This window comes from Magnolia sinica, chromosome 6 (genome assembly GCF_029962835.1).
Source record: "Magnolia sinica isolate HGM2019 chromosome 6, MsV1, whole genome shotgun sequence".
Taxonomy (NCBI): Eukaryota; Viridiplantae; Streptophyta; class Magnoliopsida; order Magnoliales; family Magnoliaceae; genus Magnolia; species Magnolia sinica.
In genome coordinates this window covers 104,740,411-104,763,902 of record NC_080578.1, presented here as the reverse complement: position 1 = coordinate 104,763,902, position 23,492 = coordinate 104,740,411, and the positions used below count along the sequence as shown (strand labels likewise).

The following is a 23,492-nucleotide window of genomic DNA, read 5'->3' as shown; positions in this document are numbered from 1 at the left end:
ATCTCTTGGGCGGATTCTAATCTGGTGGTAACCACTTCTCAGATCTATCTTAGAGAACACCTTTGCGCCAATCAACATATCAAGCATGCCGTCAAACTGTGGATCGGGAATCTGTATTTGATTGTGATTATTGATGGCCCTACTATCCACACACATCCTCTATGATTCATCCTTCTTAGGGGTTAAGAGGGCTGGAACGACATAGGGACTCATGCTCTCCCATATATAACCACAATCCAATTAACTCCCCAACCTACTGATTGAGCTCCTCATACTCTTTTGGGCTCATTCGGTCCCTGGGACAAGATCAATATGGTGTTGTATGTCCCGCATAGGTGGCAATCCAACTAGCAAGTCATCAGTAAAAACATATGCAAATTCCTTCATTATAGGCTTCATTATGTCCGACACTTCTATACCACTCATCGCATCTTTTCCAACCATGGCAAAAAACTATCACACCCTCTTCTGTCTCTGCTATAAACTGTGACATGGATAGAAAATTCACATCCCCCAATTAGTTGGGTTTTTGGGGATTCCTTCTCTCTAGTGGGACCCAATACAACTTTTACCTTATCCTTCCAAAAAGTGAAAGTGTGCTTCCGGCCATGATGTACAACACTCCAATCAAATTGCCATGGTCTAACCAACAAAATGTGGCATGCGTCCATTGGGGCGACGTCGCACCACACGTTGTCATGCTACTTTCCTCCAATCGAAAATGAAATAAGTGCACGGGTTGAAACTGTTTCCTCATTACCTTTCTTAAACCAATAAAGGCGATATGGTGTGTGGTGCTTCTCTGTAGGAATTTTAAGCTTTTCAATCACCTCCTTGGCCACGACATTCTCACAACTTCCTCCATCAATGATCATGTGGCAACATCCATTAACTGTGCATCAAGTATAGAAGATACTTGTGCATAGCCAGTCCTCATCCTTCGTAGGATATAACACATGTACATGTAAAGTCAGGTCAGACCAGAGTAAAATGACTTGAGCCCCCAACCGAAAAATTGGTCTGGCCATGCATGCGAGGCCCAAGCCTAGCCCAAAGTTGGGTTGGGCGGGCTACCCAGCCCCCTCCCCCTGCCCATTTGTTCCGATACTACCTGGTATTTTATGCCATTCTTACCATGTTTCACTGACTTTTTCTGTTTCCTGTGCCATTTGTGAACTGGATGAATGAACTGTATATCCAATGATATTAAAAGCAGGGTATGTAGATGAACGGTTTATCCAATGATATTAAAAGCAGGGTATGTAGATGAACGGTTTATCCAATGATATTAAAAGCAGGCTATGTATGCCATTCATAATGGATTCCTCACAGCATGGAGTTAAGAAGGGTGTGCAAAATTTTAGTGAACTTGGAAACATGTAAACTGATGTTGTTAGTCTTTCTCATGTGGATATTCTGATGGATCTGATAATTTACACCACTGGCGCAAGAAGATGACTCCTCAATCCTAAATCACTGTCTTTTCATGCATATGTATCTCACTGTCTTCTTATTCTAACTGAATGCTACGATTTCTGGGTTTCAGGTCCCGCATCCTGCATTGTCCACATTGTCATCTACTTGTCTGTCTCCTAGGAATGTTCTAAATGAGATGTAGGACCACTATGTCTGGCTTGATCGACGGTCTTCCTGATGCAGTTGCCCTAAGGTGCCTGGCGCGCGTGCCTATCCACCACCACCCCAACTTGGAGCTTGTTTGCCGCTCCTGGAGAGCTGCCCTTCGCAGCTCTGAGATTGCCAGGGCCCGGCTTGAGGTAGGTGCATCGGAGGAGCTTCTCTGTGTGTGTGCCTTTGAACCTGAGAACGTGTGGCAGCTCTACGATCCTCTCAGTGACCTCTGGATGACCCTCCCCATTCTGCCCTCAGCAATTAGGCACCTTGCCCACTTTGGTGTTGTGTCTACAGCAGGGAAGCTATTTGTACTTGGCGGTGGCAGCGATGCTGTTGATCCTTTGACTGGCGATCATGATGGGATCTTTGCCACTGATGAGGTGTGGTCTTACGACCCCATCCTCCGTCAGTGGGCCCGCCAAGCACCCATGCTTGTCCCTCGTGCTATGTTTGCATGCTGCGTGTTGGATGGAAAGATTGTTGTTGCGGGTGGTTTTACTAACTGCCGGAAGTCGATCTCAAAGGCTGAGATTTATGATCCTGAGAAGGATGTGTGGGAACCAATACCTGATCTCCACCACACGCATAATTCTGCATGCTCGGGGGTGGTGATTGGGGGGAAGGTGCACGTCTTGCACAAAGGGCTGTCAACAGTGCAGGTGTTGGAGAACGCTGAGCACTGTTGGGCTGTCGAGGACTATGGGTGGCTCCAGGGTCCAATGGCAGTGGTCCGAGGCGAGCTGTATGTGTTGAGCCACGGGCTCGTTTTCAAGCAGGACAAAGAGCAGCGGCGAAGGAAGGTGGTTTCTTCGGCATTGGACTTTCAGAGCCGAATCGGGTTTGATATGATAGGATTGGGGGACGAGCTATACGTGATCGGAGGAGTAATTGGTCCTGGCAGGTGGAATCTGGTCATCAAGTTGTTGTCCGATGTGGATGTCCTTTCCGTCAGGAGCGATAGACCAACATGGCGCCAGGTGGCTCCGATGACGCTATGCCATGGCACAATACTTGGGTGTACGATACTGAGGATTTAGGTCTTGTTAGCATTTGGGGCACCTGTTTGTTGTGATAGTTGATGCTCGGAATGTGAGATATGGAAGAGAGTTTGGCAGGGCTGTTAACTTTTTTTCTTTCTTTTACCGTATGCATGCGTAGGTATCCTCGTGATGTTTGTTTGTAAAACCATATCATTGCCTTCTCCATGCTTTCCTGTGTAAGAGTTGTTGAGAGAGTAAATTGGGCAACCCTCATTTGAAAGAAGGCTCCTTTGTTATTTGGTGAAAAGAAGGAAGCTGCCCAAGAAAAACCAAGGCTATGCTCCTTTGACTTATATCTTTTTATGGTTTCTTCTTCCATCTGTTGGGATAAATGGACAGGAATTGATCCTTTATTCATGTGTTTTAATCCTTTTCATTTTGGTGCTTCTCTCACCATCATGATTCATGTGTTTAGAGCATGCCATTTACCAGAAATCATGGTATTACACTCAAAAGTGAACCACATGTACATTGAATTTGATCTGTGGGACTGGTTTCTCTTACAGCCATCTCTCTGTATAGGTTTCAATCTTCCTGATGAGCAGATCAACATTACTTTTGGTCCATGGCATGTTAACAGAATTTCTGGGGTCTCAGACGGGTAACATCCACCTGGAAGCGGGCCCTTAGTTGCCATTTTATCCACTCACAGAAGCATAGGCCATTCCTGGATGGATACTAATCCTTGTTGAAGATATGAAAAAAAATCACCAGTCGCTCCCCCTTTGTTTCAGACAATCACTCTGCATATCCTTTTTCCACCATGAAAATAAATTAAATTTTCTTCTTTGGTATGTTTTCTTTTTCTTGTTGCCTTTGCCTTTTACCATTACAATTTCTTTGGCTTTTAAGACCCTCAGATCCAACAATTTTGAGTTATATATATGGGTTCACACCTCTCAAACGTTGATTGCACCAACCATCCAATGAGGAATCTGTGGTGCATGAGTTCTGGAGCTGACTAGGCAGTTTCAATTAATGGTCTTGGCTTTGGATGGTTGTGCTGAAGATGTCTCAAGACAAAACCAGACATGAAATATTGCCATTGCCAATTTTCCTCAATTCCTAGGCTGTTTTAATGTTGAAATTTCCATAAGAAGATGATTTCCCGTATCACACGACAGCCAAAACATTATTTCTCCGCAGAGCACTGCACAACATCCTACGTTAAACCATGCAAATCCATATTACCCACAAACCATCCTGCTTTAAACGAGTGGCGAGTATATCCAGTGGTTCCACATCACTGCTGTCTGGAAAAGGGATGTCTATGATGAAAAAACCAATTGTTTGGGTTGTTAAGATTGTCCAATCAATGGTGTCTTTGTAGTGTTTGGATCAGAAGGGGATCCAAATTCCTCATTTGAGCGCCCATGGGTCCATCTATGGTGTTTCCTCACTGCAATATGGTTCAAATGAGTTGCACTAGATCGTTTGCCAATAGCTTTTACAAATTCCAAACCTTATTTAGGGGTCATCTGGATGCGCTTCCTCAAAAAGGGGTCATGAATAAAGGGTGTTTCAAGCCCGCTTTTTTGGTCGACTCAGGTGAGTTGGCATATTAGCACCTATTCCATGGAACGGGAGATATGATAGAGGTTTGCCAAGTGCATCCAAACACACTACATTACAACAATAACAGCCATTTGGATCAAAACAGCATTTCAGCCCCAAAAGTCCCTCAGGTATGGGCTCTTAAGGATCATTTGGATGCAACCCCCAAAAGGGGTTTTCTGCCAAAAAGGGCTTTCCTGCAACTTCCCTATTTTAATAAAATCTATTGGTTTTCTGCGAGTGGGCTTTTAGGTGCCAACTTCGATGATTGGGCAATTAAGTGTTTGTGAAAGTACATCCAAACACAGATATGAATTGGGATTTGGCTCAAAACGTCGTTTTAGGCATCAAAAGCCTGTTTTAAGTATGTTTCAAAACAGGCCCCTTGAGTGATCAAGGTCACATTTGCCAACCTGGCTTGTCCCAGGGTTATACAAGCTGTGGATAACAGACCTCACCGACAAGATGACTTATCAGGCCGATCAACTCAATTTGCTGGCCACCAATGTATGAGAGCATTGGCCATTTCAGGAAAAAAAAAAACCAATGGCCCACATTCGAAATATAGTGTGTCCTGCCTGATGAAGTCGATGCCCATGGGCATGCCAGGTTGGCAATTGCATTGCATGTAAAGATCTGTATAGCTCACACTAGCAAACTTTTTAACTAAAAACGGGGAGCTACAACGCACACATCTTCCAATCTTCATGTGGTGGCAACCCTCCACTAGGTACTTGGCATAGAGCAAGTGCTGTCAATGAGCCAGGCCAGAGCATAGCCAGGCGGAACCAACCAGGCCCTACTGTTGACGGCCCGGCATACATAACAACCCATACCATCCAAATCACGCTCCTCGTTGTGGATGGAAATAGCCCAAGAAGCATACTGATCATACCGTCTTAAACTTTTAACTTTGCCATTGAACGAACTGCTAGTCATTCTTTTTTACCATCCATTTTACAATCCACTAACTTCACAATTAAGATGTTCTGATCAAGGTGCACTTTGGGCTATGCCTGTTCACAAATGGATGGTCTGGATTGATCCTTTTCCACATTTTAAATCACTGCTCCTGGTCATACCATATATTCCTGAAGAGTATGTTGAAGTGGGGTGCAGCATGCTCCTGCTGCTTGTCAAGCAGTTTCCATTTTCCGAGCTATCCCAGCCGCACAGTGGATTTTTTTTTCCAACAAACAAGTGAAATTGATCCCATTCAGGTGTCGACGGTGACATGCCCTGAATGTCCCTATATTTGTGAATCTGCAAATCAACCTTTGCAAAAACACCAACAATCACGGCAGAAAAAGCACCAACCCTCGTACAGTCAATTTTAATGAAAGTAAGATGTTTAGGGCCCCTTACCAAAATCAAGATGAGCATCTTTCCTCGGTGCAATCAATCTGCCAATGCCTTGGGGGCCGCTCGGATATCAGAAAATGCATTAGAATGGTTATCCTGCAAATGGCAACCATTCCTATCTCACTGTCGATCTGGGAAGAATCGCATGCCAATGGTATTAAAAAAAAAATCATGATCACCCAAACTTCAGCAGGTAAAGCTAAGCTGGCTTTGAACCCATGACGGCATCATTGCCACATTAGATTCTGACACCGACAAGTAATCATGTTTAGACTTCCCCACATACAACATTAAGGAAAAAAAACTAAAACACTCATCTGCTTTGGATGGTGTGACTTCCGCCGCAGGCACTGAAATGCCATAGCTTGATCAAAAGAAGAGTTGGAGACTGCAATGACTTGGGTTTCGGTTCATTTTACTGCCTGCATGTTTGACCACTGATCATTTCAAGGAGGCTATTCACGACGTTTTAAATGTTTCGACAGGTTTTCTCTCATGGTCAGACCCTCCGAGTCAGCTTGCTGACAGCTTTGTTCTTCATAGCCAGCATCATGGTGATGTGGTAACGGAACACCTGCATGCAATGTATCTCCACCGTCTATGATGATATTGTGCAGCAGACAACAAACCAAGATAATGCTAGGCAATTTCCGCTTGTCTGGTCTCCACATAACCTTGTGGAGGATTCTCCAACTGCCCTTCAATTGAGATAGCGCCCTTTCTGCAAGCAGCCTCGCACCCTTGTGCTTTGCATTGAAACCGACCATTGATGGTGAAAGACCATGACCATCGTAGGGGGTAATGAGCCATGACAGCAGAGGGTAGGCGATGTTTCCTACTATGAATTCTCTGATATCAGCTCCCTCTGGCAATACCTTTACATGACCGTTCAATCGTTCTCTGCTTTCACAAAGTTTGTAAAATCCTGAACATTTCAGCAGGCGGGATACAGTCATGCTCCCAGGCCACCCAGTCACAATGTCAAGAAATCTCATCTCATCATCCACAATCCCTTGTAGAAACATGCTGTAATTGCTCTCCTGGTCGCACCAATCATCTGAAGTTTCTACAGCCGGGAGGGTCATGATGACGTGGGTGGCATCAATGGCACCGCAACAGTTGGGCAGCCCAAATGTTGTTTCAAACTTGGCCTTGATTTCCTCCATTCTGTTGGCATCAGGCCACTTGAGATGGTGCTTGGCGCGCTCCTCCATGGACTCGATGAATCTCCAAGTCACCTGAGAGACAGTAGATTGCCCGACGCCAAAGGACCATCCAACTGACACTTGGGACTCGCCAGATGCCAACCTCCTCAGAGCAATGGCCACTTGCTTTTCGACACTGAGAAGCCTCCCTTCAATATTTATCAGACCGGATGGTGGGCGAGACACAAGATCTTGCCTCACTAGGGAACATATGTAGTCAAATGTCTTCCTTGATACCCTGAAGAAATATTTGAATCCTTCCACCTCATCATCAGGTATTTCTAGCCCTGCATGTTTGGATGTCAAGGTCTTAAATATAATCATGTCAGAGAAGAATCATATTAACTGGAATTATCTACCAGTTCCACATTTCACAAATTCATTTGTAAAGAAGAAAAGCAAAAGGGCATATGTGGTCAGGTTTATATATTTAATGCTTTGAAGCATATGCTTCCTTGCACCCCACTTGAATTCGCGGCTACTTCCCCTCACACTTTGTTCAACAATAATTCATAGCTAAAGGATTTTACCTTAAATATTTGAGCCATTCTATGAAGAGAAATGCTCCAGTCCTCTGGGAGCACTATAAGTTATAGTGCAGTCCAATTGGTTGATCTTAACTGTCCATTGGGTCCAAAACTCATTTATCTGTGCATCTGTGCATCTTATTTGTTTCATGGATAGAACTGGTATTCCACGTTTGTGCATTCACTAGTCAGGTTTTTTTCCTGGAGTTTTGGTTCCATCCCCTTCCGCTTGATATATTATTTTTAATTTTTATTAATAAATTTCAGGCGATTTGGTCAGCAGATAAAAAGTGACCCACCTATCTAATTAGCAGCCCACAGGGATCCACCAAATTGATCAACAAGCCATAAGGGCACGCCACAGGGTTCCACTGATCTGATTAGCAACCCACAAGGCCCCACTGATCTAACCAATGGACCATAGGGGACTCATAGATCTGATCATCTGGGCCCAGGGCCCAACCAATATGATCAATAGGACCATAAGTGACCGACTGATGCAACCACCAGACCGGGCACTGAAGCATCCTGCAGAATCCTTCTAGAACTCCTCATCAAGTGCAACCTTTCTATTCATTTGTGCATCCTTTTTTTAGAAATGACAGAAAACAAATCAGCAAACCAGATAGGAAGTGGTCATGATCACCCTGGGTTACAAGTTACTACAGTTAAAACTTGATGGGAAAAATGATTTGAAATGGGCCCAAGTTGCTAAATGTATATTTGCTAGCAAGAGAAAATTGGGGTCTGTAACCTGGAATACAGGGCCAACTTTAGATGGTCCATCCCATAACAAATGGGAAAGTGATAATCTAACAATGATGCCATAGCTCTTCCATTTCTTATGCCATATGTCAGTTGTGGCTTGTTGTTCAAAAAGACTATGAAGGAGATATGAAACACTAGCGAACACAAATCTCAATGTGAGGATATAGCTCATATCATCAGCTGCACCCTGAAACAATGCGCATGCAGGGGTGTAGTTGGGACTACTTTGCAGCAATGATACAGAAGTGGGAAGGATTAGACCACTATCTCTTCCAGGATTAGACCACCCTGGAAGAGATTCAGAAGCGGACAAAACAACAAAGAATTTCAAAATTTTGGCTGTATTGCATTCAGAGTGCGCCAGTACTTGGAAGAGATTCTCTACCTTCCTTAGAATCAGTTTATACTGACATCAACAGGGAAGCTAGTTGCCAAGCTACCACTACCGGAGATAGTTCCAATCTTGCCAAGTGCGTTGCTCTTGCTATGGGCTCTAGATTATTCAAAGAAGCTGGTACCGGGAAAAAGACAGCATCGACACAGACAGATAATCTTCCATGTACTCACTGTGGAAAGTGTAGGCATCTGAAGGACATGGAAAATTAAATATGATGTGCAAGAATTCAGGCTTAAGTTCACATTAGTTCAGAAACAACTACCCAAATTCCATATCCCACATGAAAGTCCAAATATTCAATTAAGGGGAATCTATGTGGGTCCAGGCCTACATACGTTAGGACTGGATCAATAAAAATTATGAACCAAACAATACTCAAAGGGAAAAAGAAATCATTCACACATGCATGACAATCAGTCCCTAATCCAAGGGATTCAGAAATTCCAATTCGGGGAACCTTAGGGTAAGAAAAGGGGCATAAAATTGGAGATTTGAATAATTTAGGGTTAGGTTTAGGGATTTTGGGTGAAAGCGGAGTGAAAGAGAAGAGAGAGACGAATCAGAGAAGTACCGCACACGTGGACAACAACAATGACCCAGACGCACGTGCGTGTGATCCCGGCCGCACGTGTGTGGGGCCCACTATTCAGAAAAAGGCCACGTTGGCCCTGATCGGCCAGGGATGGATTCCAAAACCCCCAAATCTTAGCTCAATCTGATGTATGGTTTGTGCGTGGTGCTTTGCCGAAGTTTCAGCCCTCTTGTAGGGCCAAATTCTGAAATTCTGCTGTGGGGAGGAGAATTGCTGCAATAAATGATTGATTCGAAGTGTAGATGATGGGGTAAGATGAGAAGAAGAGAAGGTAGAAGATGAGTAGTAGAGATGGCGATGGATAGGGGTGAATCGGGATATATGTGTCTTCGCACCACGGTAGTTAACCCTTCAATGAAGGGAGGGCTTTGCACCCAATTAGGCTCCACAACTCAGAGAGTAGGAAAACACATAATTTTTATTAATCTTCAATGAATCAAAAGAACTACAAGGGGTGCCTATTTATAAGAAAACCTTATACCCCAAAACTCGCGCCATGTGCGCAACCTATTACTTGGCGATGAAGTAAACTAAAATAAAAACCAAACAAAGAAATCTAAAGTGTCCATGATGTTCTAAATAATAACAATAAGCAAAACCTAAAATATGATATCAATTCGACTAGTGGGCCACGATCATGAGATCCTATGATGGGTTTTACTTGACTATCGGGCCCACTCTTTTGAACCAAACTTCTTCTTCTAACTAGGAGACCCTCCCTAAACGTTGTCATCGAGCCAGATCGACGGTGGGGCCCCCCTTCTTTGTACGTACGTGCGTAGGGGGGGTGGCGTGCGTGCGCATGGGCGCGTGATGTCCCCATCAACATCTTAGAGGGCAATGTTGGTACTTAAATTTTCACTTGCATCCAAAGCCAGGGTATGTCACTGCCAACTCTTCACAGATTGAGGGGGGAGAAGAGTTATACTATTCCATCTTCAAGCAGTTTATGATATATTTGAGATATCAAGTAAAGGACGATCTTAAAAAACAAGTACCTGCTCTTAAAGCGTCTCTATTACCTTTACTTCCAATGGGTAGCCAGGTATTTCTGTAGCTGTTAATCATGCCTCTCATTTGTCTAATTAGTCCATGTTTTGGATTCAATTAAGGGGCATCTGATCATATAACTATATGGAGATTTTATTTCATATCTTCGTATTTCTAGCATATCAAACTCGCAAATAAAGAAATAAAATGGAGGTAACGTTTCCGAGCCATGTGGCTAAAAGAAGGGGTTATTGAAAGAGTAGAAAGGAAACTCTCAAGGTAGAAAAATAGACATCCTTCCATAGGCGGTAGACTGATGTTAATCAAGGCAGCGATGTCCAACCTTCCGGTCTATTTTATGTCTCTCTTTCATCGTCCGAAATTGGTATTAGACAAATTGACAAAAACTTAGAAGCGATTTCTTATAGCACAGAGCTTTGGACGGTCAAAATTTTCATTTGATGAAATGGATTGATGTATGCAAACCTCAAGATGAATGAGGCGCCGACCTAAAATCTTTGGATTTGATAAATGAAGCTCTCCCAGTAAATGGCTATGGAGGTTCGGAACAAAGGTTGATTCTTTATGGAGACAAATTATAGAGAGGAAATATGGTCTCCAACTAGGGGGGTGGTGGACATGGGATTCCTTAGTTTATAGAGCCTCAAGTTTGTGGAAATAGGTGACCTGTTTAGAAAGCAAATTTTCAGTGGCGGTGGCTTTCTCAATGGGTAATGACGAAAGGATCCATTTTTGGGAGGACATCTAGTTAGGTGACAAACCATTATGAGATGCCTTTCCACAACTGCTGCGAACCTCCCCTTTTTCAGAAATCGTGGTTGCACAATATTTATTTTGGTATAGGAAATGAAGCAACATGGGCTCCACTATGTTGTAGGAAACTCTTAAACGAAGAAGCCGATGACATCGCTAACCTCTTTAGGTTACTCCGTTCTACAAAGCCTGAGGTAGGGGAAATGATACCATGATCTGGTTCAAGGAGAAATCCAGTCAATGCTCTACGAAATCTCTATACAGGCTATTCAATGGCTCCTCTTTGGAATCCTTGCCTCATCACACTGCTTGCGTTTTGCACCATGGGGCTCCTCCCAGATATGTGGCCCTGGCATGGCTAGTCGGAAATAGTAAAATCGTAACAGTGGACAATCTACGTCGAAGGAATTTGCTCCTCGCAAATGTATGCATCATGTGTAAGAAAGTTGAGGAATCTGCGGACCATCTCTTTCATCTCTTTGGGAGGAAAGAAACAATCGTTGCTTCAGGAATCGGATGAGACTGGTGCCAGTTTGTTTCTCCAAGGGTAGGCATCTAGTTCAATGGTGGTCTATCTCTGCAAATAGTGTAGGTTGTAAATTTTCTTTTTCAATTTGTTGGTTTGCTTTGTAATTTTTGTAAATAACTTCTTCGAATAAATACATGATCGCCTTCAAAGCAATCAAACTTGCGAATGGGTTACTTTCTAGGGACACTAAAAAAGGGACCTGACAACTTTCTAAGTCATTGTCATTACCATTTGCTGTGAATGCACATTCCTTTCCATCAAATTTTCTATATGTTAGTACTCTAATAAAACAAATAAATTGCAGTGGCTGCTACACTTTATCCTTATAATTGTGTTATCTAAGACTGAGCAATGAAGAAGAGGATTGGTGGTGGTTTGAAGACAATGAGCTATACTTGTCCAACTCAGGAAACAATTCTTCCTTGAGTCCATAAGGGTAAAAAAGAGTGAATATATTTGTGACTCGCTAAGGTCACGTGTCTTTCAGATCTCTTAGGTACTTACGAATAAATTTATAAATAAGTCTAAATTTTTAGAGCGAAATGGGGTAACAGTGCGAAAAATAATCATCTAATAGAGTTCCCTCAATCTATTTTAGATTTGCGTAACGGTAATAATGGGCACGTTACAAGGCCGTAATAGCAGTTATGGAAAAAAAGGCCAGTAAGGGGCGTTACAACAAATTTTATTTATTTATTTATTTTTTTATAATTAGGCCATTACGGCCCATATCATAACAGTAACGACAGTGGCCGTTACGACCACCGTTACCATTATTGAATATCCTGCTATGTTTGGTTACAAGTATTTCAATTCTTTTATTGATGATTACTATAGATTTACATAGACTTACCCCAAGAAAATTAGATGTTCATAGTCGACATGGTACAAACCCAATCTTTCGCTAATATTATTATTACCTTGTTCTTCTTTTTTTTTTCTTTTTTTTCCAGTTTTGATAGTACTAGGTGATACCTACATCATGGCCTTTGAAAATACCTATTGATTAGCAGAGTGAAAAACAAACCCATCAAGAAGTTACTCGATCCATTCTTATTAGAATGTCAATTCTTAAAATCTATTTGGATGAAACAGTTCTCGCTATAGCATATATGATTTAATAGGATGCTGACTCCGATATGATAGTCACCCTCAAAACTTTTGAAACCAAAATTTTCCTTATTCTATATTCCTCCAAAAGTTTTCAGGTATGTACATTTTTTTCATGTCCTTGGACCTTCAAGCAACAAGTTAGGTCCAATTGATGTTAACTAGGCAGCCAATTGATCCATGTCCTTGGACCTTTGCGAAAGAACTGTAACTGATATTCTGGAGATTGCTTAGGTGTTAACACTTAAAACTTGACACAACAAATATAAGTCTTTCCAACATCAGTTCAGTTAATTATCTTCTTCTTCTTTTTTTTAAAAAAAAAAATTTATAATAATGACGACAGGTTGATCACACAGCCTCCTAAACAAATTTTATTTTATAAAAATAATAAAAAATGGAAAATTCAAGAAAAAATTAAAAATATATAAAAAATTATGTAAAAATACACAAGTGAGGAATTGTTTTTTATAGTTTTATTCGACTATTAGACAAGTGAGGGAATTTTTTTTTAATAGTTCCATTAGATTATTACAAGTCAACTAACAACTACTCAAATGAATTGCATATACTAAAAAATGTGAACAACTAACATAGAAAATTTATTGATATCATTTTAAGAGAGAATGACAGTAATAAACTCTGAGAGAAAGCAAGTAAGAGAGTTGGAGACTAAAGAGTCTGAGAGATTAGAATATTAGGGTGAGAGAGAAAGTAAGGGAGTAAGAGAGTAATAGAAAATAAGGGGGTGGGAGTGCCTATTTATAGGCAAAATATGAAATGAAGCAAAAAAGAAAAACTAAGAAAGAAGAAACTCCAATGGTAAAAAAATCTGACCGTTGGGAGCTTATGCCATTGCATTGGCTTATGCGGTTGCATACTACTGTGCGACCACATAAGCTCCAACGGCATAATAACCGCATATGCCACCATGGCATATGCAATCCACTTGTCCAAAATGGCATATGCGATGGCATAATCGCTTATGCGAATATGACAACACTGGGCATGACTACACAACTATAACTCAAAACATTACTAAAAACAAGAATGCAAAATAAGTTTTACTTGTATAGGGTCCTAAACAGTACGTTGTCTGATAGAAGTGATGCAATTATAAACGAGTTTATATAATCCATAAATCATATAATAGATGTACCAAAACACAAGCAATAAATCCAAAAACCAATAAGAAGCAAAAATGCATTGGTGCTTGCATCTCACCAAGAGATTCCCCCAACAAATCCCTGGCAAATGAATATTGTACATATTGCATGTATCAACAATATCTTATAAAGGAATCATGATGATATCTCGTGATATTTCGAAATATCGCATGATTTCGTAAATACAATGTGGTATTATTGATTTTTTTTTTTTTTTTTGAAGCGATGGTATTATCGATGATACTGGTGAATTTTATACATCCGCGGTTGTTTTGTATTGTGCACCTAAATATCAGCTGGTATTATCGATGCTAAAAACATTGGTTGTATAAACAAAGTCTTGTAGTGGCACCTGGAATCTTTTTTGGATTAGTTTTTGTATTTAATAGCTTTCTATCCTTTTTTTTTTTCACAAGTTTATAGAAGTTTGAGACAACTTAGGGAAGGAAAGAGTTGGTGTAATAGGAAACAATCAAGGCTTCTTCAACTGTAATTAGGACTTATGTACATGAGTCTATCTAAAGCTGTACGTACATAATGGAATACACTCTGATTTACACTATTTTATTGAGTGATTTTTTTTTTATTTTTATTTTTTTGGTTCCTAAGATGGGAAGAAAGGACCATAGAAACGGAGACTGTTCTACAGAAATATAAATGAGACTACTCTAGAGAACTGTTTTTTTTTTTTTTTTTTAACGAATTTATTGAAATAACTCTTCTAAAGAACTATAATATAATCCCTTTCCCCTCTATTTTCAATTAAAATCCTTTTATCTCTCTATTGTTCTTGGCGCCAACCTATTTCTACACGTGGATTGATATTGTGTGAAGAGCTTGAGGAGAAGATTAAAGCCCTAAGATTGGTACATGTATGTTTGTATGCCTTTAGTTAATTCTTCCCTCCAGTAGCATCACGATCAGACATGCTGACATCATTAAAGACATACACGAGAGTTTCTTTATGAGGGTAAGAATGGCTTGTGGTGAGACAGATATGTTCCCAATAGTAATTGGTCTCAACTAAGTGACCATGCTACACCGTTACCTTTTCACACTTGTTATGGATGAATTAACCATCCTTGGTGGTATGCTGTTTACTGATGATGTGGTGGTAGTCAGTGAGATTAGACTAAAGGGTAACATTGAGGTTTGGAGGAAGGCCTAAGATGTAGAGGTTTAAAATTAGCATAACCACTGTAGACGATTTATGATGCAAGCATGCAACTTTACTAGGAATAGTCATAGATGTGAGACTTCAGTAAAAAAGAAGAAGATCTGTTGTGTTATTTTGGCATATCATTCAAAACAATGGAGTTATTAAGGATGTTTCCAGTATAACTAGAGCTGGAAGGATGAAGTGGAGAATATCTTAACTGTTTTCTGACCACCGCATGCCACAAAACTTAAGGGAAAGGTTTAGATAGATGGATTTTTTGAAAAGTAAGAGGCAACATGAAAGATGATGAACATTCCAAAAAGGAGGGAATTGAGATGGATGTGTGGGAAGACTAGGAAGGCTAGAATTAAGAATCTGCGATTATTGGAAGCAACTTGCGAGTAGTCCCAACAGGAACTTTGATTAAGGTTGAAAAACTTGAAAGGAAGATTTGGAAGACTTAGCAGGACTTGAGGGATATGAATGCTTGTCCACTTATGATAGGGCCACATATAGGAATTTTCGGTAAAACAAAATTCGTGAAGCTCACTACAAATGGTTGGGTTGAGAAATGGTGATGATGATGGTACTTCTAAATGTATGTGTGATGTGTTTGAAGAATGCGTAGTGGATCATCTCTTCATCTATTGCTCCTTTACTAAAGAAATTTGAAAAAGCTTCTTCAACTTATTTGGTGTGACATGGGTGATGCCAGGCTCAATCGGGAATTTTCTTCTAGCATGGCATGGAGGAGCAGTGGGAAAGGTTGGGAGGGCAGTTTGGAGACTCTCTTTATTGGCTGGAATGTGGCTTATTTGGGGGGAGAGAAACAATCGTCATTTTAGGAATTGTAGCAGGGCTGTGGAGATTTTTAGCGAAGGCTAAATAAAATGTAATGGGATGGGCTTTACTGTCAAGAAGTAGTGGGGCAATAGTTTTTTTTTATTTTTTTTTATTTTAATTCTTTCTCGATCTGATTGTAATTCTTTCGGCTTTGGCCTTAATTAATAAAGTCCTTTCTTTCTTTTTTTTTTGAAAGATGACAATAATTTTATTAAAAGAGCGGACGAGATGGTGCAAAAAAATAAAAAATAAAAATAAAAATAAAAATCTATACAAAGAGTAGGGGCAACCAGCCATCCTACCTAATTAGAAAAGGAAAGAACAAACATCTCCCTCCAACAAGAGGCCCATTCGATGACTAGACCCCTCACTCTCAAAATTACCCTACCCTTAAGAGTGACTCAAATTGTGAAAACATCCCCCAGAGACTCGTCACGAATCTCAATCTCCTCTTCTTCATCATCATCATTCATATCTCTTCCCCATATCGGGCGCAACCAATCTTGCGTACAAATCAACGCTTCAACTGTGTTTGGCAAAAGTGAGCTTCGATACTTGCTCACAACCCCGCTCCCTGTGCTGAATGTGGATTCTGATGCCACTGTTGAAATTGGTATTGATAATGTCCATGCCATCAAACATAAAACCAAAAGGCCTCATTTTAAACCCTCATCTTCCACCATTCCAACACATCAAATTCAGATCTACTACGATTGGCTCCTTGAGGTACATTTCTAGCTCCGATTCCTTAGTATCAACTCCCATTCGTGCCTTTAAGTTATGAGATCTATTCATCTTAAAACATCCAGGATTTAAGTGTGTAATACCCATCTCCACTTTCTTCAACAACTCTGCTTAAAGTATTAACATACGATCTTGTACAAATCTTAAAGGGCTTGACGAACCTTGGACGTCTCGCTCTTTCAGTAGAATAAAGCTTCATGAAAATAAAGCTAACCAATCTCATATTACAACGAGGATCAAGAATAATTGCCAAGGACATCAACAAATGACATTCACAATATTTATCGAACTTCGTCTTCAAATCAACTGTCATCTGGCGTATGAAATCTAGACCCGCACTGACATTTTTCTGCAGAGCATCCTTAATCTTCCAAAGAGACGGATACACAAATTCACGGTTGAATCGATTTTCTTGAAAATCTTCGGACTCGGAAATCTTTGAGAAATTGGCTGAACAAGTTGTGCTTTGGCCCAATCATCTGTGCTCGGCAACCAAGAATACGTTCTGCCACGCGCCGTGTATTCTGAAAATGCAAGCTGTAATTCCATTGCCGCATCTAACATTTCATAGGTCAAGTTCCAACGTGTACAGACATCCAACTTCAACGTTTTTTTAGATGATACATTCAAATGTTGGATGATGTCATTCCATACACTCAGTCTCGATGGCGACCCCCTTATATATTTCACACTTTCTCTTATATTCTGATAGCTAATCGATTGCTTTGACCCTTTGGAATAATCAAATTTACAATAGGGGAGTGCATCCGACTTGGAAAATTTTCGGCAAAAATAAATTTCTGGAGCAGTACTGGTTGTAAGAATGAAAGGAATTTGTCATTTGCTAAAGCATTGTCTAAAGTTATTACAGTATTTTCTTCTCAATGAAACCAACCTTCGAGAAATGTAGATGCAATCAAAAAGTAAATGATGTGGAGGAGAGGTTGCGCAAGTTCAAAATTCTCTTGCATAGTTTCCAAAAAAAGAAAAAAGAGCAAATAATGAAATGTATCCTTTTTGGATTGTGCCAGCCATAAATCAAGTCAAAGCTATTCCATGGATTGAAGCCAAAACTGTGAGTTTTCATCTTCTCCTTAGCGTACATCTTCATGCACTCTTTCTATACTGTGACGCGGGAGACATTCTCTCAGGGTTAAGGAATTGACAGAAAGTCCTAAACCCTTTACTTTCTATCCTTCAAGGTTTTTCTTCCATAATCACTAATCTAACATACCACTCATTGGCTCCTTGTCCAACTTATGAGTGGACCCAATGCCTTGGGAACCGCCATTCGACCTACTCGTAAATGACAACATCTTGTGGCCAGCGGTGACCCTTGCTTTCTTAGGACACGCCTTCAAATTTTCAATAATTGTTAAGGTAGATCCCAAGGAAGCTTATCCAATAACCCTTGGCGAACCACAATTAATCTAATTACACCGTTAACCGTCACAAATCAAATCGCCCACAACTCGATCTCAACTTCTTCCATTTGCATTTACCTTGCTTGTCTGTGTCCTCTACAATTAGAGGAGATGTGGCTGATGCACCCATTCCAGGGGTATTTGGGTTTTCGTCTTGACTAGCCATCTATAAAATAAAGTTCTCGATATGTTATACGGCTATACCTAGGGTCCTAGAGAGCTAGACCGCTAAACGGGCATAATTACTTAACTATCTAAATCAATCACCCATTCAAAGTTAAATAGATTGTAATGCTTCATTTTCCAATTTAAATGCTACGCCGAAATTCCGGCAGCATCTCCCCTTATTTCTCCAGAATATATTAATCTTGTATTTGATTCCCATGTCAATTATCAACACAAAGTGTGGACATTTGACGACAGAAATAAATACATGAAATATATCCAGAGAGAAAAAGGAGAGACGAAACCAGAATAGGCTTATGCATTTAAATTGGAATAAATGAAGACATTACAATCTATCTAACCCTGAACTGTCCAAAAAGGGACAATTTGAGCAATTTCTATGCATCCAAGAACACACTGAATCTATGTCTGGCAACATAGAAATCCTCAAATGGGCAACTGATTATCCTATATTACAAGTCTACAACTAGAACAATACAAATAATTCATATCTATGCAAACAAAGGAGCATGCTGAAATTGACATTCATCATCTAGCTAACTAATAACAAAATGTCAAATGAAAAACCAAAGGCATCTTAAAGTGGTAGCATTCAATACTAACTAAGTAACAAGTAAACTGTCATTTATAAAGTAAACTAAGAAACATGGAAAACATAACTATTAGGGCATGGGACTTGAGTAGTAGAGAATAATAATTAACATAATAATAATTTTTATATTAGCATATTTCTATATTAACAATTTGTATTTAGGTTAATCCCAAAACTATATTAAACAATTTCTATATTTCAAAATCAGAAAGAAATTCGCACGAGACCGAATGTAATTCAATCCCACCTAATCCTTTCAATAACTTCTATACCTTTGTTACACCTGACTCTCATACCAAAACTATATGTACACTAATTTGAGATATTAAAGTTGATTTGGTATTCAAATTCAAATTTCTGTAATTATAGGTGACATAAAATGACTAAAAAATGTGTTACCGATAAAGCTTTGAACCATTAAATCTGACAGCACCATGCTTCTAAAAATCACTTTCTGATTTTTAATTTGAGATATTAAAGTTGATTTGGTATTCAAATTCAATTTTCTTTAATTATGAGTGACATAAAATGACTAAAAAATGTGTTACTGATGGAGCTTTGAACCATTAAATCTAACAGCAGCATGCTTCTAAAAATCACTTTCTGATTTTGAAATATTTAGGGAAAACATAAATATCAGGTTAATCCCAAGTCGTTCCTGCCCAGCTCGCCCGTCCTCGAGTTTCTTTCTGATTTTGAAATATTTAGGGAAATATTTAGGGAAAACACAAATATCAGGTTAATCTCAATTCCAAATATCAAGTTAATCCCAAGTCGTTCCTGCCCAACTCGCCCGTCCTCGAGTTTCTTTCTGATTTTGAAATATTTAGGGAAAACACAAATATCAGGTTAATCCCAAATCTATATTAAACAATTTCTATATGAACATATATTAAACAATTTCTAAAAAAAAAAAAATCAAAAATCAAACCCATACATTACCGGGCAAGCTGGGCAGGAACGACCGGCAGCTGCGTGCAGGGCAGGGCGATGACGGACGACTGGACAGGGGACAGGGGCGAGTGAGAGAGAGAGAGATGGAAGAAGAGGGACGGCCAGACGGCGCTGAGAGAGAGAGAGAGAGGGGTTTTTTTTTTTTTCAAACTGCCGCTGGAGGGAAGAAGGGTTTCGAGCGGGTGCTTGAAAATGACGGGCGACTGGGTGAGTGACTGAGTAGGGTTTTTTTTTTTTTTGCTTATATATACGAGTACGAGTCAAGTACCGAGTCGAATACACAAGTCGAGTGCCGAGTCGAGTACCTCTAGACTCGTACTCTACTCGTAATCTAAACGAGTAGATGAAACCCGCTCGTACTCGGCTCTAACTCAGACGAGTCGAGTATTCCAAGTCGAGTCGATCGAGTACCCGAGTTTAGCCTGCTTGTGTACAGCTCTAATTAAAGACATACACGAGGGTTTCTTTACGAGGGTAAGAATGGCTTGTGGTGAGACAGATATGTTCCCAATAGTAATTGGTCTCAACTAAGTGACCATGCTACACCGTTACCTTTTCGCACTTGTTATAGATGAATTAACCATCCTTGGTGGTATGTTGTTTACTGATGATGTGGTGGTAGTCGGTGAGATTAGACTAAAGGGTAACATTGAGGTTTGGAGGAAGGCCTAAGATGTAGAGGTTTAAAATTAGCATAACCACTGTAGACGATTTATGATGCAAGCATGCAACTTTACTAGGAATAGTCATAGATGTGAGACTTCAGTAAAAAAGAAGAAGGTCTGTTGTGTTATTTTGGCATATCATTCAAAACAATGGAGTTATTACGGACGTTTCCAGTATAACTAGAGCTGGAAGGATGAAGTGGAGAGTCTCTTAACTGTTTTCTAACCACCGCATGCCACAAAACTTAAGGGAAAGGTTTAGATAGATGGATTGTTTGAAAAGTAAGAGGCAACCTGAAAGATGATGAACATTCCAAAAAGGAGGGAATTGAGATGGATGTGTGGGAAGACTAGGAAGGCTAGAGTTAAGAATCTGCAATTATTGGAAGCAACTTGCGAGTAGTCCCAACAGGAACTTTGATTAAGGTTGAAAAACTTGAAAGGAAGATGTGGAAGACTCAGCAGGACTTGAGGGATATGAATGCTCGTCCACTTATGATAGGGCCACATATAGGAATTTTCGGTAAAACAAAATTCGTGAAGCTCACTACAAATGTTTGGGTTGAGAAATGGTGATGATGATGGTACTCCTAAATGTATGCGTGATGTGTTTGAAGAATGCGTAGTGGATCATCTCTTCATCTATTGCTCCTTTACTAAAGAAATTTGGAAAAGCTTCTTCAACTTATTTGGTGTGACATGGGTGATGCCAGGCTCAATCGGGAATTTTCTTCTAGCATGGCATGGAGGAGCAGTGGGAAAGGTTGGGAGGGCAGTTTGGAGACTCTCTTTATTGGCTGGAATGTGGCTTATTTGGGGGGAGAGAAACAATCGTCATTTTAGGAATTGTAGCAGGAGGGCTGTGGAGATTTTTAGCGAAGGCTAAATAAAATGTAATGGGATGGGCTTTACTGTCAAGAAGTAGTGGGGCAATAGTTTTTTATTTTTTATTTTTTAATTCTTTCTCGATCTGATTGTAATTCTTTCGGCTTTGGCCTTAACTAATAAAGTCCTTTCTTTTTTCTTTTTTGAAAGATGACAATAATTTTATTAAAAGAGCGGACGAGATGGTGCAAAAAAAAAAAATCTATACAAAGAGTAGGGGCAACCAGCCATCCTACCTAATTAGAAAAGGAAAGAACAAACATCTCCCCCCAACAAGAGGCCAATTCAATGACTAGACCCCTCACTCTCAAAATTACCCTACACTTAAAGAGTGACTCAAATTATGAAAACATCCCCCATTTCTTTCTTCCCAAACCACCTAGAGGCCCACCAATAAACGCAGGCGCCATATACCTTTCAGTTCCTTTCTAATCTCCACCCAGTGTTAGCTCACAATGAATAGACCATTAGAGCTCGTAGAAGCCCAAGAGACCTTGAACTTGAACAAAATGTTGTTCCACAGATTACTAGCGACTGAACAATGACAGAAAAGGTGATCCAGCGACTCAGAATTTTCCATGCACATCAAGCAAACATTTGGAAAAACCATTCCTGTTTTCAGAGATTACCCACATTTAGCATTAATTAGTGCAAACAAAATTTTCCAGCGCTTGCTTACTTGGTGTGACTCCATCAAACCACTTCGGAGGTGAGATGTCTTTGATCAATTCAAGTGGCCCCAATCTTGAATTAGAGATCTAAGATGAGACTCTGAAAACTCTAGTTTGAGCTGTGTGACTAAGTCCATCATCCACTTCTTTCTTATTCTTGCCTTTTCTTTAACTTTCTAATCTGTTGACCACCTAATAAATCTCTCTTTCCTCCTTGCTCGACTGGTCTTAAACCTCATCTAACCCAAATTGTAGAGTTTGAACTACCCCCTTAATTTGTTGTGCATCGCCTAGTCATGTTCGTTGCCTTCAAAATGCATCTCTATGGAGTGAACTATGATACCTTCTTCAATCATTCTCCAAAAGGCAGCATTCCACTTGGGGTTGCTCATCTCAAGGGTTAAGTATGGTGATGCCTCACAGTCTATTTAATTCTCAAAAATACCATTGCAGCAAATTCACAGAATGATTTTCTGTTTGCTCAAATTTCAAGGTTCTCGCTAATCTCAGTGTTTTGGCCTAGAGACAAGTCTCCAAACTATCATCATTATAATCTTTAATAAAAGAAGTTAAAAATGACAAAGTTTAACATAGATTACTTCTGCAATTTAGCAATGCATCTTCTTCTTCTTTTTTTCATGGAAAGCCAAGATCAAATGTATGAAGTAAAGGTCCCAATGCATAGCATCCTCCAATTTGCTATTTTCAAGCTCAACCTTGGAAACTGTTGATGTGATGCAACCTTGATAACAATCTATGAAAGTGAGAGAGGGAAAGTGGTTGGAACAAGACTAATTATGGATTGTTGAGAGAAATTAATAAAGAAGAGAGGGAGGTAGTGCTTATGATGAGAAAAGCATACGGCAATTATCTGGGACAAGGTTATGATGATGATAGAAATGAAAGGAATTTGAGTTACATCTTCTATGCATTTACTCATATTCAGTATGTGGGTGTGTTTGGCAGAAACATATATTTCAAGAGAATGGAAGAGGAAAAGCAAGCAAACCCAAGATAGAAATTCTGATGATTAAACCATTTGCATTGCATTTCCTTCTTCTTTTCTTCTTCCAAGAAAGAACCAAAAAAAAAAAAAAAGAAGAAGAAAGAAAGATAAGAACCTGAATTGGAGTTCTTGAGCCAGAAACTATTCCACCAATCAGAATCCATGGATTTGGGTTCCAATGGGAGGATGCTTTTACTGCCTTTCTTCTTTGAATCCATCCGTTTCTTTTTCTTCTTCATTTTCTTCGATTTCTTCAATGGACCCATCGCTCCAATCCACAGCAATTCCTTCCCTCTCTGCTCTCCTTCCCCCTCCCCTCTTCTCTCTTCCTTTTTGCTTCCTCCTTTTTCCCTTGAGTTGGTGAGCTGCGGCCACTTGGCGACTGGCGCAAACGTCTTGTCAACCGGAAGCAGATTGCCTACTGAGTAATCTGTGGGCCCACCGTGATTCATGAATTTTATCCACTCCGTCCATCCATTTTACCATATAATTTTAAGGCTCGAGCCCAAGAAGAAGCATATCCAAAGTTAAAGTGGACCACACCACAATAAACCGTGAGAATTAAATTTTTACCGTTGAAAAATCACCCGGCCACATAAATTTTGGATCAAACTTATATTTATGTTTTACCTTCATCAATGTCTGTGTAATCTTACGAACCAATTAAATTACAAATAGAAATAGTTATAGGCTGTAGGAATGTTTCAACGGTGGAAA

At 40.1% G+C, this 23,492-nt stretch overlaps 2 protein-coding genes across 2 annotated transcripts; one reads left to right on the top strand and one right to left on the bottom strand.

Annotated features, from left to right (window-relative positions):
- Nucleotides 1-1,361: 1,361 nt before the first annotated feature.
- On the top strand, nt 1,362-3,025 carry LOC131249416 (F-box/kelch-repeat protein SKIP30). Its single transcript, XM_058250183.1, has one exon. It carries the CDS (start codon nt 1,608-1,610, stop codon nt 2,667-2,669), a length of 1,062 nt encoding a protein of 353 aa, XP_058106166.1. The 5' UTR covers nt 1,362-1,607; the 3' UTR covers nt 2,670-3,025.
- Nucleotides 3,026-5,782: 2,757 nt separating this feature from the next.
- On the bottom strand, nt 5,783-23,136 carry LOC131249414 (protein ANTAGONIST OF LIKE HETEROCHROMATIN PROTEIN 1). The gene is made up of 2 exons (XM_058250182.1): nt 22,891-23,136; nt 5,783-7,080 (listed from the first exon to the last, which is right to left on the bottom strand). The coding sequence occupies exons 1-2, from the start codon at nt 23,039-23,041 to the stop codon at nt 6,044-6,046; spliced, it is 1,188 nt and encodes a 395-aa protein (XP_058106165.1). The 5' UTR covers nt 23,042-23,136; the 3' UTR covers nt 5,783-6,043.
- Between the last annotated feature and the right edge of the window lie 356 nt (nt 23,137-23,492).

Bases quoted from the DNA above. Each gene is read 5' to 3' on its own strand.
- LOC131249414 (XM_058250182.1), bottom strand. From the start codon at position 23,041: ATGGGTCCATTGAAGAAATCGAAGAAAATGAAGAAGAAAAAGAAACGG. The intron at 7,081-22,890 runs GTTCTTATCTTT...CCAAACATGCAG, and splicing joins GCTCAAGAACTCCAATTCAG to GGCTAGAAATACCTGATGAT.
- LOC131249416 (XM_058250183.1), top strand. From the start codon at position 1,608: ATGAGATGTAGGACCACTATGTCTGGCTTGATCGACGGTCTTCCTGAT.